The 18,270-nt window shown below is 38.9% G+C and overlaps 1 protein-coding gene across 1 annotated transcript; it reads left to right on the forward strand.

Moving 5' to 3' along the window:
• Positions 1–4,036: 4,036 nt before the first annotated feature.
• Positions 4,037–17,786, forward strand: LOC140243322 (aqualysin-1-like). The gene is made up of 8 exons (XM_072322999.1): positions 4,037–4,147; positions 6,432–6,569; positions 8,571–8,712; positions 10,710–10,816; positions 11,711–11,852; positions 12,958–13,142; positions 16,964–17,135; positions 17,656–17,786. Exons 1-8 carry the CDS (start codon positions 4,037–4,039, stop codon positions 17,784–17,786), a joined length of 1,128 nt encoding a protein of 375 aa, XP_072179100.1.
• The last annotated feature ends 484 nt before the right edge of the window (positions 17,787–18,270 follow it).

An 18,270-nucleotide genomic window follows, 5' to 3' on the forward strand; every position in this document is an offset into this window, starting at 1 on the left:
CATGCGTCAATTCTCTTGGTCATCACTCTGGAGTTTTGGCACCATCTTTGCGCAGATTTTCCACATGTCCAGATCTTCAGTGAGAATCTTCCAGACACTGTCCCGATTCATGCCCAGCTCATTTGCCATCGTTCAAACAGTCTGCCGACGATCACCATGTACCATCTGCCTAATGCGCTCAACGTTGACCTCAGTCCTGGTCATTGAGGGCCTTCCGCTTCTAGGGTCATCTTCCAAAACCTCTCATCCTTCAGTAAACCTGTTGCACCACTCAAAAACATGTTTGCGACATCGTCTCATCTCCGTACACTAACAGCTGCAGTAATCTCATCGCCTCTGACGGAGTTTTCCCCAACCGTACCAGAAACTTCAAGTTTGTTCATTGCGCTGTGCTCATTGCTGAACGACTTGAAACAGAGGATGTGTTTATAAAATTATCTAGAACAAAGTCTGATGGCTGCAGAGAGCTGAGATCACAGTTACATACTCCAGATAGATTACTTCAAAGGTGAAACCTCTTAGTTTGAAGTTTTTGCTTGAAATAAATCTTTTATGACACCAGTCCTGGAACTTTTCTGACCCCCTTTCTTGTATATATATATATATATATATATATATATATATATATATATATATATATATATATATATATATATGTGTGTGTGTGTGTGTGTGTGTGTGTGTGTGTGTGTGTGTGTGTCTGTGTCTGTGTCTGTGTCTGTGTATTTATGAGGCCAATTTAGGCCATTTATTCGGCAAAATAAAACACTGGTAAGCAATAATCAATGAGAATAAGTAAGTCCAATTATTCACTTGCCCTCATAGTGCAGGTTGTTGAAATATTTCTCTGTTTTTTGTGCACATGTAAAGGGTCATTAATGGCTCTGCTGATGATGATATACACAAAACGCAAAATATTCCGCATGAAAATAAGTAAAAAGTCACCACGCTACACACAGTTGAACGTAAGAGTTTAGTTAGTTCAGATCACCTGATATTAGCGTCTTCCTAATCACTTGGTGTCGGTTTAAAGGTGCTTCACTCCCATAAAACTTTATGTAATTCTCATTGAATCACTTTCAGAACCTGTAATCCTTCACATTACTTATCAGTTTCTCATCACTTACGTCTGAAAACAGCCTTGGTTATCAAAAAAGATAATCCAAATGACGAAATGGGCAATGAACAGATTCGATATCTCTTCATTCTTGAGACAATTTTACAGTTTGCCAGCACAATGAACATGATGTTCTGATTTGGAGTACCATTGAACAATTATTTCAAGCTAAAATTGACGACAAATTTTGGGAGTGGAGGGCGCTACATTGAAAAAGCCATGTAGTTAAGACAGCCATGGAGTTATCAACTGCTAGTATCGTGGTGTGTAAGAAGTCGCAAGGGTCAAGCACCATTTTCTGCATGATAAATTATGTGAATCATGCCATGTGTGGACTGAGATAGGCAATAGCTAGAGCCCACTGGAGAAGGTCAGAGTCAAAGTCAAAATATGCCTTTCGTAGATTCGAAGTTGTGATGTATTTTATTTTCAGCGAACAGTGACATCCGTAACACTAGTGTTATTACGATTCTAACTAAGATGAGGCAGATTTACCGTCGCGTCTAATCTCTGAGCTCCCAACGATTGACCTATAGCACATAACTTTAGAAGTAGAACCTGTTTTGTAAACTTGCAATCTCGCATACGCTCTGAAACAGGACCCTTCAAATAGAATGTGTGTAAGGACTTTTAGATAACTACATCAGCATAACAATGTAATGCAAAGTATATTCCTTGTAGTCTTTTGTATAAAACAAAGATTTGTGTATAGGTCAACGGGAGGCTTATGAAAGACCCTGAAATCAAACTCGTCTCATTTGCATATGTGACTGTGACCGACACGGCTACTCCGAGAAGGATGTGAAATTCTGTTACTTTCTTTTGATTCCTTTCTGTCAACTACTCGTAAAACTTTGATTGTTCTGCATGTTTGATGTCTTAAACATATCAATTCTGTATGATAATATAACATTAAATAATAGTATCATATTATATTACTAGTATAATACTGAATTATTTATTGATATATTACTAGTATTATATAAACATGGAATATATAGGTTGTCACTTTAATAGCAAACAGCTTCTCGGAGTTCTCTGGACATAATCATTTATTGACAATCTCAAAATCAACATTGTATGCCGGCATCTGTCCGTTTCTCCCATGTATGGTGTACCCTACAACCTTATATGACGGATCTGCTTCAGGGATCTGTTGTAATGAGTGCACAACTAACTAAACTTTTGAACCCAAATTCTAACTATACATTGTTTATATTATGTTTGGATGTTGCTCGTGTAACAAAGCCAAATTTTTATGTCATGGTTTTAAAATTCAATAGGACAAATAAAGAAATGAGGTAAAATTTACATCAAATATGACAAGGCGCCATCGAGACTTATTAATGGTAAAAGTATTGTAGTTTGAGCTGGGTATGTTAAGTAAAAGAAGTGAAGTTGTCTTGTAGTTACAGTAGTAGTAGTAGTAGTAGTAGTAGTAGTAGTAGTAGTAGTAGTAGTAGTAGTAGTAGTAGTAGTAGTAGTAGTAGTACACTCTAAAAACACAAGTGTTGAATTATCATTTAAAAGGGCCGAGGAGTGACAACATTTTGAAAGTGTTGGTTTTCCTGCTAGATTCAACATTTAAACTGTTATTTTAAAAGTTGGATGCAACACTTCAAAAAATGCTGTCACTCCTCGGCCCTTTTAAATGTTGATTCAACATTTGCGTTTTTAGAGTGTAGTAGTAGTAGTAGTAGTAGTAGTAGTAGTAGTAGTAGTAGTAGTAGTAGTAGTAGTAGTAGTAGAAGCAACATTTGAAGCACTTGAAAACGAAGTCGTAGTGGTTCTGTTGCTATCAAACTCCATTGAGAAAATTGAGAAATTGCTATCAAACATCCATTGAGAAAATTTGTTCTGTAACAATTCGACGTTTGTTTGTTTTAATTACATAGGCAATTTAAAGGTGTGAGTAAATCAACTGAACCCCATTTACTTTGTTTTAGTGATATCATAGTTTTTTTTTGTTTTCAAAAAGAGTAAAATATTATAAGAAGATTCGGATAGTTTGGGATATCAGATATCTTTGAGGTACTTCCGAAATGGATTTCCGTCCTTTTATACGAAATTGGATGTCACTAAACAGAGAGGCATCAATATCTTGATATTCTGGGGTAGGCCTAATTGCCCACTTTCTTGGCAGTAATTGGTTTGAGGGCAAATATTGGGAAGATATGGCTGCAATTTGTCAAGGCTCAAAGGCAGCATGTAGATAGAGCAGGTGGTATTAGTCTCATGTTATCAAAGTTGCGCTACCATCGTCTACCGGTACCGCTTCGGCAATCGAAGACTATTATAAAGAGGGATTAAGTTCGAGAACTGGAAACATTCACCCTGTTGGAGAAGTGAAGTTTGCACCGTGTTTCGGAGAGTGAGTACTTATTCGTAGTAAGTTAGTGGCCCATATTAATGCCCATATAGGTAGTTGGTAGGCATCGGGGAGGCATCGTGCATCATCTGCAGATATTAACAGTTCAGTTAGCCCATTGCTTTCAAAACTGGTTATGCCATGCATTATATTTATGAAAATTTGAACCTATAATTATTATTGAATTGACATAGATGAGTAATATAGATTTGGACTATTTTCTCTCACAATAGGACCTAATTTTCCATCTGTATAGGTAGGCATTTTAAGTTGGCAGTACCCAAGCCTTAAAAGATTTTCCTGGATGTTAGCTGTGAGGTAATAAACTGTTATACTACCATCAATAACCCCCTTGACGATGAATTCTTTGCTGGCATTCACCACCAATAAGATGATCACTTTCTATAGTAGACTATTTAAGGATCTGAGAGCTAAGTTGTATTAAAAGAACAGGTAAAACAAATGGTGTGCCTGATTTATAAATCCTCCACGACATTCCACTTCTAGACCTTTGAAACTTGGAAGAGTTTTTTGAGAACATATCAACAGAGATGACGAACGTTTTTCTACTCGCCTTGATGGTGGCCGCCGCCAGCGCTTTGGCTCCATTCCACATTCCGGCCGAGAACCGTCTTAAGGGGCGCTACATCGTGGTGTTAGAGGTGAGTTGCCGATCGATCAATTACTTCATTATCCTCATATATTGTCTCATAAACAGAATGAAATGGGAGACGAAAAATCCTATACACTATGGCTGGAAGATGTTCGTCATATATATAGAAAGGTATAGGTCTCTAAGAGCTGTAAAAGCTTTATTCCACGAAAAATAGAGGAATGTAAGGCATACTTCTCGAACACTTTTGTAACTTTTCCTCTTGGCTATTTCATAAAAAAAAAAGAAGAACATGACGTTGATTTAAAAAAGCTTATAAAATTGTGTTTATCTGGGGAGAAAAAAAAAATCTTAATACTGGCTGATTCTCTCAGTAGGCCTATTCTTTGAGATGAAATGAAAGCGAATTATATATATATATATATATACATAGGCGCCGGAAGTGGGGGGGCAGGGGGGGGGGGCGGCCGCCCCCCAATCCAAAAAGTGGGGGGGGGGGGGGCAAAACGCATTTTTGCCCCCCCCCCCCCAAAAAAAAAGCCCCCCCCAAAAAAAAAAATACATAAATAAATAAACAAATAAATAAAAATAGATAAAATAAGATAGATATGTATATAAATGAATAAACGCGAAAAAACATAGCTACAAACGGCAGTTTTTGGACTGTAAAATGTCAAAATTTCCAAGCTCGCTAGCTCCGCTCGCTCGCATTCAATCGCTATGCCATTCTCCTAATGTTGCTGCCAGTAATTGCCAGCAGTTGCGCCTGGGCCGCCCCCCCCCCCCCTTAATTCCCAAAGCTAAATATATATATATATATATATATATATATATATATATATATATATATATATATATATATAGCTACAAACGGCAGTTTGGGGACTGTAAAATGTCAAAATTAATCGTCAAATTTATTCGTTATGCTATTTTCCTAACGTTGCAGCAAGTAATTGCCAGCAGTTGAGCCCGGTGCTTCTCCAACGGCAGTTTTTGGACTGTAGAATGTCAAAATTTTCAAGATCGCTCGCTTCGCTTGCTCGCATTGAATCATTATGCCATTCTCCTAATGTTGCAGCCAGTAATTGCCAGCAGTTGCGCCCGATGCACCCCCATATTTCCAAAGCGAAAGATATAGCTACAAACGCCAGTTTCGGGGCTGTAGAATGTCAAAATTTTCAAGCTCGCTCGCTTCGCTCGCTCGCATTGAATGGTAATGCCATTCTCCTAATGTTGCCGCCAGTAATTGCCAGCAGTTGCGCCCGATGCCCCCCCCCCTTAATTTCCAAAGCGAAAGATATAGCTACAAACGGCAGTTTGGGGACTGTAAAATGTCAAAATTTTCAAGCTCTCTCGCTCCGCTCGCTCGCATTTTATTGTTATGCAATTCTCCTGATGTTGCTGACAGTATATAATTTGTCGTTTCACACCGTCATTCCATAATCCATGTAAGGAAAACTTACAATGTTGCTCAATGACTGCGTTGTTGAATGTATCACATTCCGTAATGTATTGTAGTCCCATTATTGCGCACGCACACACGCACATGACATGCATACACACCGCCAAAATTACTTTTCCACAAGGTGGCCACCCCCAATGTTTCGACCCATCGTACGCCACTTAACATATATATATATACACACACACACACACACACACACATATATATGTATATATATATATATCTGTATATATATATATATATATATATATATATATATATATATATATAATGTGTGTGTGTGTGTGTGTGTGTATGTGTATATTGTGTAACATATGTATGGTCTATCGTGAGCCCCCTCCAATGTTTGCCCCCCCCCCCCCAATCCAAAACTGCTTCCGGCGCGCCTGTATATATATATATATATATATATATATATATATATATATATATATATTTGCAGCATTTCTTGGGAGTTTTTTTTTTTTTTTTGTAATGTTTCGATACCAACACATCATATTGTCTGCGTGAAATGAAAACACTCTAACACTTTCATTAAGTGCGGATATGTATGTGGAAGATATTTTAGTGTCTTACTCCACCTCCATAAGGGTGATGTCCTTTCATATTTCCCTGATGTTTTTTTTTTTCGCGTAATGCATGAGTTTTGAGCATGAAATAACTACTATGCACAAAACGTTGAGAAAGTATTTGCCATTTGGATATTAATTATGCAATAATTTCAGTCATTATGGACTTCTTAGCTCTCCGAAATATATAAGTACATGAATGAAGCTACAAGCAAGTAAAAAGGGTAACTTCTTCAAATATATTCGCAAATCGTAGATTATCTTATTCACGGTTATCAATCCTTTGTTGATTTCCGCAGGATGGCGTTGACTTAGACTCCTTCATCAGCCGTTTTCAACAGAAAGTGACGGTGAAAACCGCCGTAGAAAGAAAGTTCTCAACGGCTCTGAATGGATTTGTTCTTCAAGCCGACGTTGCCGGTAGAGCCCTAAATCTCGTGCGTAAATATAGCCTTATTCTTCACGACTTCCTGTTTTGCAAACCTTCCAATTATTCTTGGATCATAGTTAATAATCCTAATTTCCATTTGATGTATATAATTGGATAAGAGGGCATCAGGCTTTGGCCGTAATGTGGATTTTAACACTGTTTAGTGCACGTCATTGTTTCTCAATTTTTTTTTGTTTCTAAATGAATTAACGTCAATCTTCTTGTATAACAAAGCTAAATCAATGTTGAAGAGATGGTCGAAGTTGTGCAATCTACACTGAGTCTGCTTTCCTTGCCGAAAGGGCTTTGATATAGACTTTAGACTTTAAAGACTGTAAAGGGCGGTGAGTTGGCTCAGTAAGGGCGGTGAGTTGGCTCACTCGGTAGCACGTCTGCCCCACGTTCGAACCCGGTCTGGACTGAGCAATGTTGTGTGTAAGCATACCGTCCCCTCTAGCAAGAGGCAAAACACTCTGTTAGACTGTCCCTCGGATAGGACATAAAATGGAGGTCCCGTGTAAGAGAGAGAGTAACAACTCATGCACGTAAAAGATCCCGCTTCATTCATTCATCGCAAAGAGCAGGGTGTTTAACCCGGTGAAGTGGTCCCACCTCACACCCAACTGGACCCCATGGAAGACCAGCTTAACGTAGCTGAATATGGGCTATCCAGCCATCTTCTCAGATGGAAAATGAATCAAACAATCAAACAAAAGGAGCAGTGTTCGTCGGTAACTTCAACGAATACATGCAAATCAAACCTGAAAATCAAGGCAAAACAGTCAACAGCAATCGAAATATCGTAAGACCCGAAATTTCAAATTCATCAGTCATAATCGGTATAAAATTTAAATTAAGAACTGATGTAACGGTCTAAAACATCTCGTTAGATGCGACATTGTTTTTGTTCGTTTGTCGTTGTTGCTCTTTCACGAGAAGAAAAGAAAATTATATCCTTCACATCAATGAACACCGTCTGGGCATTAGCATTGATACTTATTTCCTATTATTGTCGAAGCCAGCGTATAGCTATATTTTTACAAACGACTTAAGTAATCTATATTCAATATAAATGCTGTAAGAAAATAATAAAACAAACTTGAATAATATATTGCTTACTCATCAATTATCTAGGGATCCACGTCCTACAAGCTTAGCTTTTTTTGTGGATCGCTATTTTCCAAAATTGACGTTATTTTCTGAAAGCTCGCGAAGTATACATGTATACGCATCGTTCCTTCTGATTATTGTACATATGTTGATGTATATAATTTATTTCGTATATTACATGAACCTTTTGTAAAAGTGTAGACAATATCATTTTATGATATGTATACTTTGTATTACGTTTTGATTTTTCGTTGATTGGAAATAAACTTTGATTGATTGAATTGATGACTTAGAAATGATGTTTTCGTAAAGAGTAAAGAGTTTATAGTCGCTAAGATAACAGACAAAATGAATAGATCTTTGATGTAGAGAAATGGTAAAGAATGATAGCAATAGAACTACTTTATACTACTTCGTCTTCAAATGTTCCAAATGTTACTTCTACTACTACTGAAACTTCACTTCTCTTACTACATGTCTATAATGTATAAACCTCTGGAAAAGATATTTGACAGTGGCATCATAACGTTATGTAATTGCATTGGCGTTAACTATGATAATTTACGTAATGTTTCTCCAGAAGATTATTATAATTCAAGATTCCACAACTCTCTCATTTTGGTGAGATAGAAAAATAGAAGCACAGACTTTGCCATATGCCTGCAGAACTGCAGAATGTACACATGTAATGCATGAAAATGGGAAATGTGCTATCTAAAAAAAAAAAGAACAAAAGAGAGAAAAAAAACTTTCAACATATTGCAAGGAAATTCAAAGTGGTGGAAGATGAATTTTGAGCCCTTCTGAGAATTACTGTCCCGTAATGTTATTGGCTTCTTCCTTTTTCCCCTCTTGCCCGCTCCGGGCGCGCGCGCCCTTTCTTTGATTGGTGCAACAGCTTCGCAGTCTTCCAGGTGTGAAGTACATTGAGGAAGATGAAGTCATCTCCATCTACAGTGCCAACTACCAACCAGGCTCCTGGGGTATTGATCGCATTGATCAATTCAATAAGGAGCTTGACGACGAAATGAATCTAGAGGGTATGTGACTCGTTATTCAGTCTAGGCTGTTAGCGCAACTTCCACTCCTCTTGTTTTTAACAAAGCTGTGTATCACAAATTTCCCATTCCTCAAAAAAACAACAAAAAAAAAATGCCATTTAGATATAATATGAGTACAGCAGATCACAGAAAGCGCAGTGTAACTAACCCAACAAAGGGTTCTTTATCAGCTTATTAAGCATGTTTCAGTATAGAATATTTAATTTACAGTCTAATTTGTTGCTATAGTTGGGATGTGCGGTATACCAGTTGTAAGGTCGCTGAAAAAGCTGCCGTGTATGTTCAGTAGTAAGTAGATTTGAAAAGAATTGTACATAACGGAAATTGTTCAGATCAAAACAGATTCCATTCATACTCGGCAGCAATCGTCCATAGAAATTGAAAAAAAAAAAACCCGCAAAGTTCTTCAAGTTGAAAAAAGCATGAAAACTAATTAAGTTTCATTTCTCACACCATGTCAACAAGAGCTTCATTAAAATCAATAGAGTAGGATCAACTCATATTGTTTAGATGAACAAATGACAGAGGTCTCATGACATCCGAATCGATATTGGAAACTAATACTAGGGATTGACAAATTGCCCTACGTCGACGTAAATGCCCTATGTCGATGTAGGGCAATTTGTCAATCGGTTGGAGTGTGAAACATCTCGACGGAAGTATTTCATGAATTTGAATACTACATAAGGAGTACTATAAAGTTTTGAAGTTTGTAATGGTTTCATGAAACAATTTTATGTCAATCGAGCCGCATATCTATTCAAAATGGAGGATATAATGATGTCATAGCACCCTTACTCTTTAACTGTACATCAACGTTTTTCGGCAAAATATAGGCCTCATGTATTTTGAACATGCAAGCAATGAGAAGAACTTGCAACATATTATTGTCTGATTGTAGTCTTGTAATAAGCTGGCAATCATGCGTGGCTTCAATAGGAGAAAAGAATCGTAGATATGAAATTGTTGACCTTTTTTTTTTTTAATTTGTTGTTCGAACCAATCAGAAGCCAATAACGCCTTCCAGGTCGATGACGTCATTGTCGTCAATCATTATTTTCATGTATGTGGTTGTGAGTAATAATATCACTTTCCGGTGATAACATATGAATTTAAAATCCTATATTTTTCTTATTTTCTCTCTGATTTTGATGGAGCGTTTACCATTCTTTTCATATGTTTTATACCTTTTATGTTTTAAAACAAACATGTATATCGTATGAGATTGACAGTGAAAGGGCCAAACGCTGCAGGTGATCAAATTTTCTACTTAGCTCGACGGAGAAAATGAATACCTTAGTCATGCTGTCATGTTAGTCGTAATAGGTTGTTTAAATACTTGAATAGCGTTGTAAAGGCTTGCATATATTATTCGATCATGTCAGTTGTCGAGGTGCACCCAACTGGGTCCTTGAACGAAATATGGCTCTTTCTCATCACTTTATTCGGGATCTATGTTCAAACGTTTCGAAAACTTGGTAAGACACCGTCTTATATCGTATCGGGGAGAATTTGCCAACAAGATATCTGCGCTGCCCACGTTGGCGTGAGGTCACACTGTCAACATCAATCATCAGTACTTATCATCTCTTATCAGTCCACATGTTATAGCACGCACGCACTTTACATGTCTTTAAGAAAAATAATGCTTTTTATCAAAAAACGTATTACTCCAAAGGAGGCACAACACTGCGGCTGTGTCACCCTTTAATGAAATGCACTGCTACCATTGTGATCATTCTCATGGTGATTATAATAATAATCACAATTATGATCATATTACTGCTCTATCACTATAGGCCTGATTTTACTGAAATGATTTTCTGAATTGATTTTCAGATTACTGAAATTATTTTCTTCATCGTCATGTTCTTAAATTTTAACTTCAAATCTTCTGTGGGCTCTTAATATACATCGCTCTTGCACACAGTGTGTGTGTACAATTTACGTACATTAATTTTCACGTCTGGTTCCAGGCTACGGTGAAGGCGTACATGTCTACGTGATCGACACGGGAATCAATGAGGAGCACGAAGACTTTCATGGCCGAGCATCCATCAAAATGGACTTCATCGGCGGAGACGTAAGAACTTCAGCTCTGGACCGTTTAGACTCCTACTATACTAAATCTATCATCAGAGATAGGAATATTACTTGATACTGTTACTGCTGATTGTACAATGCAGTATAGGCCTAATAATGATACCGTCCTTTATCTTTTGGTTCATAGAATACAACACAAATTGTCTAAGTAAACTCTGGACAAAAACAATCAACTGTGAAAAGCAACGTACATTAAGAGACAAGATTGGAAGCATCACAAATGAAATACGCTGGTCGGAAGGTTGTTCCGTATAATCTGGTGGGATGCCCAAAAATGTGTCGTGTGATGACCAAATCGAGTCTTGGGCATTGGGATAGCTGGAAGTGAGCGCATACATTCTTCTGGTGTTTACAAGTACATTCGTAAATCTTTATGACTTTTAACTACGTTTATGGTTTTATTTTTATCCAGTAACTTGTATTTCTTATATTTTGACAGTGAGTTTATAGGATCGATATCCTAGCGTAGCATCACATGCATCCTTATAAAGCTTAGACTATATAGCAGGGCCGGCGCTGCGTTTTTGAAGGGGGGGGGGGGGGGGCAGATTATATTCTGGTGCTACTTTCATCAGCTAACAAGCAAAAAAAAAAAAAAAAAAAAAAGGCCCTCAACAGCAATTTTATGGTACAACTTCCGGAATTAAAAAAAGCCACTTCTGGGGTAAAAAAAAAAAAAAGAAGTGTGGGGGCCAAGTGGTTAGACCCTATGTATTTCTGTGTATTATGCAAAAAAGTGGGGGACACGAGGAACACACAAATTGCAAAAGAAACAGTTTATAAATTGCTTCTAACCTGTATCATTAGATACACGTCAGATCGACTCTTTTAAAGCGTCAAATCATGATTTTATTTGGATCACGGTTGTGTGCAGGGCGATGACTGCAACGGACACGGCACGCACTGCGCCGGCACCGTTGCCAGCTCTACTTTTGGAGTTGCTAATGAAGCGTACGTCTATGGTCTCCGCACCTTGAACTGCTTTGGCTCTGGACCGAAAAGTTCCTCAATTGCTGGTAAATATTGGCAGACATAGAGCATGTTCATATAGCTCGCATTATGTCTGGCATAACGGCGAAATGCCATTCCATTCTTAATCTGGCTTACTACAGGCATTTGTTGGGTACAGGTAACACAATTACGTAGAATGGTAGGATTACAATGATAGATAATAATAATGATAAACTGATCAACAAACACGCTGAATAAGTTAATGAAACTTATACATGGTTCGTGTTATTTCATGCGGAAAGTGATGGAGGTTGAAACCTGTATAGTCAAAACAGATGAAATGATGCGTCATCGCTTTATAAGTCTCAATGCACACAAAACTACACTGAATTTACCTCTATAATAAAATCATATAGACTACACGATTACTTGTTCAAGATTATTGTATGGCAGACAGTTTATTTTGCATACAGAACAGCATTAGTTATCTCATTCAGCATTTCAAAGTGCTTTAATCACCGTTGATATTATTCATATTACATAATAATACGCAAATGAGATGGTATACCGGGGTCGGGAGTCATCACATCTCATCTCCGCCGTCATTTTGTGAGTAAGGCATCAAGAAAAAGAAAAGGAGTTTGGCAAACAATCCTTACAAGGCAATCGTCACAGCCAAATGACGTCATCTCGAAAGTACATGTAGTATGATTTTACTGCTGCGAAGGATATGTATGTATCTGTGTTCTCCGCTTTGCGCTCCTGAACCAAATACGTATATTAATGAAATACACTCAGCAAAAAAGAAAAAAAAAGAAAAAAAAGAAAACACTTTTTCAAGCTCATGTTTCTTATAGAATGTGTTTTAAACCATGTTAAACGTAATGTAATTGGCTATCAACCTGGGCCCTGTTTCATAAAGCTGTTCGTAAAGTTACGAACAACTCAAGAACGACTGGTGATCAGTTCTGATGTGCTATACATATCAAAATTTCCATAATTCAGCACAAGAACTGATCACCAGTCGTTCTTAAGTCGTTCGTAACTTTACGAACATTTTATGAAAAAAACCCTGGTAGGTCATTAACAAGGAGCAAATGTCTGGAACCATTTCTCTCCCCCTCCTCCATCCCACCTCTGCACCTTCCCTCCTCACTTCCCCGACAAAAGCCCTGGACTGGGTGGCGAGCTCTGGGGAACGTCCAGCCGTTGTTTCCATGTCCCTCGGGGGGAGCTATTCTGAAGCACAAAACGAAGCCGTGACAAACACGAAGAACGCCGGAGCAGTGGTCGTCGTCGCGGCTGGCAACAGCGACACCGATGCATGCTCGAGCTCGCCAGCGTCCGCCCCTGATGTAAGTTTGACCTGTTCAAATGTTTATATACAATTTTTTGTTTTGTTTTGGAAATGAAGTAAATGTACTGAAATGAAATGAAATGAAATGAAAAGAAATGGAATGAAGTGTAACTGCATTGTATTGATTATTCAAGTGGACCTAATTTGAGGGAACTTCATCCCATGTTCAAGTTGAATGAATCATTTCTGTGCCAGAAACTTTGGAGAGTGTAAAAACACTATGTGGTTTCTTTTGCTAATTGACATGCAAACGCAAAAGGGTTAAACGAACGGCGAGGAAAAAAAACAACAAAGACATTAACAGACAGAGGAATTTCTTATTAAATAAAATCAGACATCTGCATTATTACCTTACGAAGTTTTACAGATCGACAGTCACTTATGTCGATTGTAATCATACATATCAATGTTATTATGAATAAGGTAAAGATCTCCTCACAAGTCCTCCAACAAACTGCAAAGCGATATCATCACAAAATCTCCTCTGTGAGATGATCTGTTCTTTATGTTAAAAAAAGAGAAAAATTGTGACTTTTGCAGGAGACGTTCGTATTTCGGAGGTTCGTCAATCCGAATATAGAATAAGGTTCGTTAATCCAAAGGGTTGTTACTCCGAAACACGTACACGTCCCGTCTATGAATTATTGATTTATATATCATTCACAAAGTTTACGAAAAAATTGAAGCTCAAGTAGCACTTAATAATCAACACATGCAGGCAACATAAATATAAAAGCATGGCTCACCAACCGTGAGCTTTGGCAGTGGCGTAGCTGTAGTGGACGGGGTGGCTAGAGCCCGCCCTCCCCCCAACGGCGTAGCCAGGATTTGATCTTAGGGGGGGCGGTTAGTCTGCGAGGGAGCGAAGCGACCGAGCCCGAGCGAGCGGAGCTTGCGAGGGGGGGAGGGTGTGGGAGGGGGGTGTCCCCCCTCCCACGGTAAAAACTTTTTGCATTTTGATGTTGCAAATGGTGCGATTTGATGCATGTTTTTGCGCGTTTTATCGACGTGAAACAGTCCCATTTGTTTAAGGTAGCAGTATATTTTAGTGTAGATAATTATTGAACAATTTGCCTATAAAATGGTATAATTTTAAATACACTTCATGTATTAATTCTTTTCACTGAATATCATGAACGCGACTGAACCCGAGCGAGCGGAGCGAGCGAGGGGGGAGGGGAGGGTGTGGCCTATAATTGCCTATAAAATGGTATAATTTTAAATACACTTCTTGTATTAATTCTTTTCACTGAATATCATGAACGCGACTGAACCCGAGCGAGCGGAGCGAGCGAGGGGGGAGGGGAGGGTGTGGGAGGGGGGTGTCCCCCCTCCCACGGTAAGAACTTTTTGCATTTTGATGTTGCAAATGGTGCAATTTGATGCATGTTTTTGCTCGTTTTATCGACGTGAAACAGTCCCACTTGTTTAAGGTAGCAGTATATTTTAGTGTAGATTATTATTGAACAATTTGCCTATAAAATGGTATAAATTTAAATACACTTCTTGTATTAATTCTTTTCACTGAATATCATGAACGCGACTGAACCCGAGCGAGCGGAGCGAGCGAGGGGGGAGGGGAGGGTGTGGGAGGGGGGTGTCCCCCCTCCCACGGTAAGAACTTTTTGCATTTTGATGTTGTAAATGGTGCAATTTGATGCATGTTTTTGCGCGTTTTATCGATGTGAAGCAGTCCCACTTGTTTAAGGTAGCAGTATATTTTAGTGTAGATAATTACTGAACAATTTGCCTATAAAATGGTATAAATTTAAATACACTTCTTGTATTAATTCTTTTCACTGAATATCATGAACGCGACTGAACCCGAGCGAGCGGAGCGAGCGAGGGGGGAGGGGAGGGTGTGGAAGGGGGGTGTCCCCCCTCCCACGGTAAGAACTTTTTGCATTTTGATGTTGCAAATGGTGCAATTTGATGCATTTTTTTGCTCGTTTTATCGACGTGAAACAGTCCCACTTGTTTAAGGTAGCAGTATATTTTAGTGTAGATTATTATTGAACAATTTGCCTATAAAATGGTATTAAACACACTTCTCAATATTAATTCTTTTCACTGAATATCATGAACGCGACTGAACCCGAGCGAGCGGAGCGAGCGAGGGGGGAGGGGAGGGTGTGGGAGGGGGGTGTCCCCCCTCCCACGGTAAGAACTTTTTGCATTTTGATGTTGTAAATGGTGCAATTTGATGCATGTTTTTGCTCGTTTTATCGACGAGAAACAGTCCCACTTGTTTAAGGTAGCAGTATTATTTTGATGTAGATTATTATTGAACAATTTGCCTATAAAATGGTACAATTTAAATACACTTCTTGTGTTAATTCTTTTCACTGAATATCATGAACGCGACTGAACCCGAGCGAGCGGAGCGAGCGAGGGGGGAGGGGAGGGTGTGGGAGGGGGGTGTCCCCCTCCCACGGTGAGAACTTTTTGCATTTTGATGTTGCAAATGGTGCAATTTGATGCATGTTTTTGCGTGTTTTAACGAGTTGAAACAGTCCCACTTGTTTAAGGTTGCAGTATATTTTAGTGTAGATTATTACTGAACAATCTCTGCCTATAAAATGGTATATCATTTAAATAATCTTCTTGTATTAATTCTTACACTGAATATCATGAACGCTGTCTGCAGTTCAGCAATCAAACAGAAAAAGCATGCACACGAGGGTGTAGATAGGGGCATATCCCCTCCCACACGAAGGTGATTTTGCGTTTTCAGACCTGAAATTCAGCGATCTGGTGCAAATTTTTGGTGCAATACTTTTTCATCGAAGTGTTAAAATCACGGAATTTAGCTCTTATTCCGAATGTGCACCATCTGTGTGTATGTATAAAGTCTAGTGAGGTAGAGCTTACGGGAAGGGGGATTCCCCCTCCCGCTCACGGAGCTTTTGCGTTTTTAGAATTGAAACAAAGTGATCTGGGTATAGCCACAGTCTACTTCTATGCATGGCGGAAGGGGGGGGAGGGGCGGGCGAGCAGGGAGAAGGTGTGGGCGAGTGTCATCTCCACCCTTCCCTTCCGATGGAGCTTTTGCCTGAAATTGAGATATCTCGTATACGCATATTTGATGGAATCAACATTTGGGAAATCACAAAAAAAAAAACAAACAAACAAAAAAAAAAAACTGATGGGGGGGGGGGGGGCTGAGGGAGGAAAGGGTCGATTAAAAGGGGAAATTCCCCTTATACATGAGGGAACCTTGAGTTTTCGGAATATAAGTGATAAGTCTTGTGCACTCAGAATTATTCATATATTTTTTTTTTTGGTAAATCTAAAAAGTTTACTAAGCTAGGGAAAGAGGCACAGAGGGGGAGGGTTTGGGAGGGGGATACCCCCTCCCAAGCACGAGAGATTTTGCATATTTTGAATTGAAATTCAACGATCTGGTGCACACTTTGAGTGAAATATTCAAAACAATATCTTATTTAATGAAAGGTTGCAAAGGAGACCCGCTTCATGTGCATGCATACAGTATACACGCATTTTTTTTTTCGCCTCCCAAATCCCCGGTCCAAATCTTAGGGGGGGCGACCGCCCCCATCGCCCCCCCCTGGCTACGCCAGTGCCTCCCCCTCCCCCTCCCCCTCCGGAGGGTAATGCATGTGTCATCATCATCATCATCATTAATTCAATGAATTTTCGCTTGTTTGTTCGTTTGTTTGTTTGTTTTGTTTTGTTTTGTTTTGTTGTTTGTTTTGGTAATGTTCATTGTTCACCAATAATTTGTGTGCAACTGTGCATTGCCATGAAAGTCTTTGTTGATATGCCGATATTCCGCGCTTGCTCCATCCATGTAACCAGGCTATCACGGTTGGGTCCACCGACAGTGAGGACAAGCGCTCCTACTTTTCCAACTATGGCCAGTGCGTGGATCTGTTCGCTCCCGGTAGCGACATCGTCAGTCTGACGCACAACTCCAACACTGGTTCCACGACGCTGAGCGGAACCAGTATGGCGTGTCCACATGTCTCCGGTGAGGGCAGCACCACATTCTTCCATTATTTCAAAATAAAAAGCAAAGTAAAACAACAAAAAAGCAAAATAATAGGCCAGTTCGGAGTTAACTCTTTGGCACGAATGACCATTTTTTTCCTTTGTCGGTTAGGGGCACTTCACTCGTTTTCGTAACGCATAATGCATAATCTTTAAGTGACAATTTATGGGACCCATCAGTCCTCTTCAAACAAAGAATAAACTTGCGTAGACCAGACGACCAAAATGATCCGTCAATTAGCACTTGGGAAAGCATCCATTTAATTATTTTGCATTGAATGTATACAATCGGTTCGTTTGTGATGATAAATTCAACAAAACCAATGTAAAATGAAGTGGTTTAATTTGTTAACCCCCCCCCCCCCTTCGCGGGAAAAAAAGAAGAAGATACACACACAAACACTGTCAATTGTAAGATTTTTTTTTTTTTATGATAACTGAACATATTCTATCAATTTCATTAATCATTTTCTCTCTTTTTTCTACTTTCCAAATATCAGGAATTGCTGCTGTTCTTCTCGGCTTAGGCAAGTCCGTCTCTGAGACCTATGACACAATAAAGAATGGTGCGACCAATGATGTGGTGGAAGATCCCATGGACACACCAAACAAGTTGGCCTACTGTGCTTAAATACTGGTCTTCCTCAAATGACGTAATTTGACGAAGAAAACCACTCCGATGAATAATGATCTTCGAATGGTAGTTTATAGAGCGTATAGCGTATTCCATGTCATACGACGTTTTTCTTTCCAGATAAAGGTTTAACATTTCTCGGGAGGAACAGCACTTGAGCCGATTTTTGGAATGGTGTGGTCGTAGATTCACGGAAAATCCATATCAACAAACCCTTGAACAGACAATACATCTAATAGAATACGAACTTAATGATCATCCTAAATGAGTCTGATCAACCTGATCTTGTTTGCCGTGTATTTGTTTTTTGGTGAATCTAACAATAAAAGAAATAACAGGGAGTTTGGTCACTTATTTGAATAAAACATCCTGATTTTCCAAGTAAAAATGATATCTCATACAGTCCTATTCTAAAAATAAAATGGAATTCTTTTATCCAAAATGAGCCGTAAATGCATTACAGCCTCTATGATTCACTTTC

This window comes from Diadema setosum, chromosome 2, assembly GCF_964275005.1.
Source record: "Diadema setosum chromosome 2, eeDiaSeto1, whole genome shotgun sequence".
NCBI classification, from domain to species: domain Eukaryota; kingdom Metazoa; phylum Echinodermata; class Echinoidea; order Diadematoida; family Diadematidae; genus Diadema; species Diadema setosum.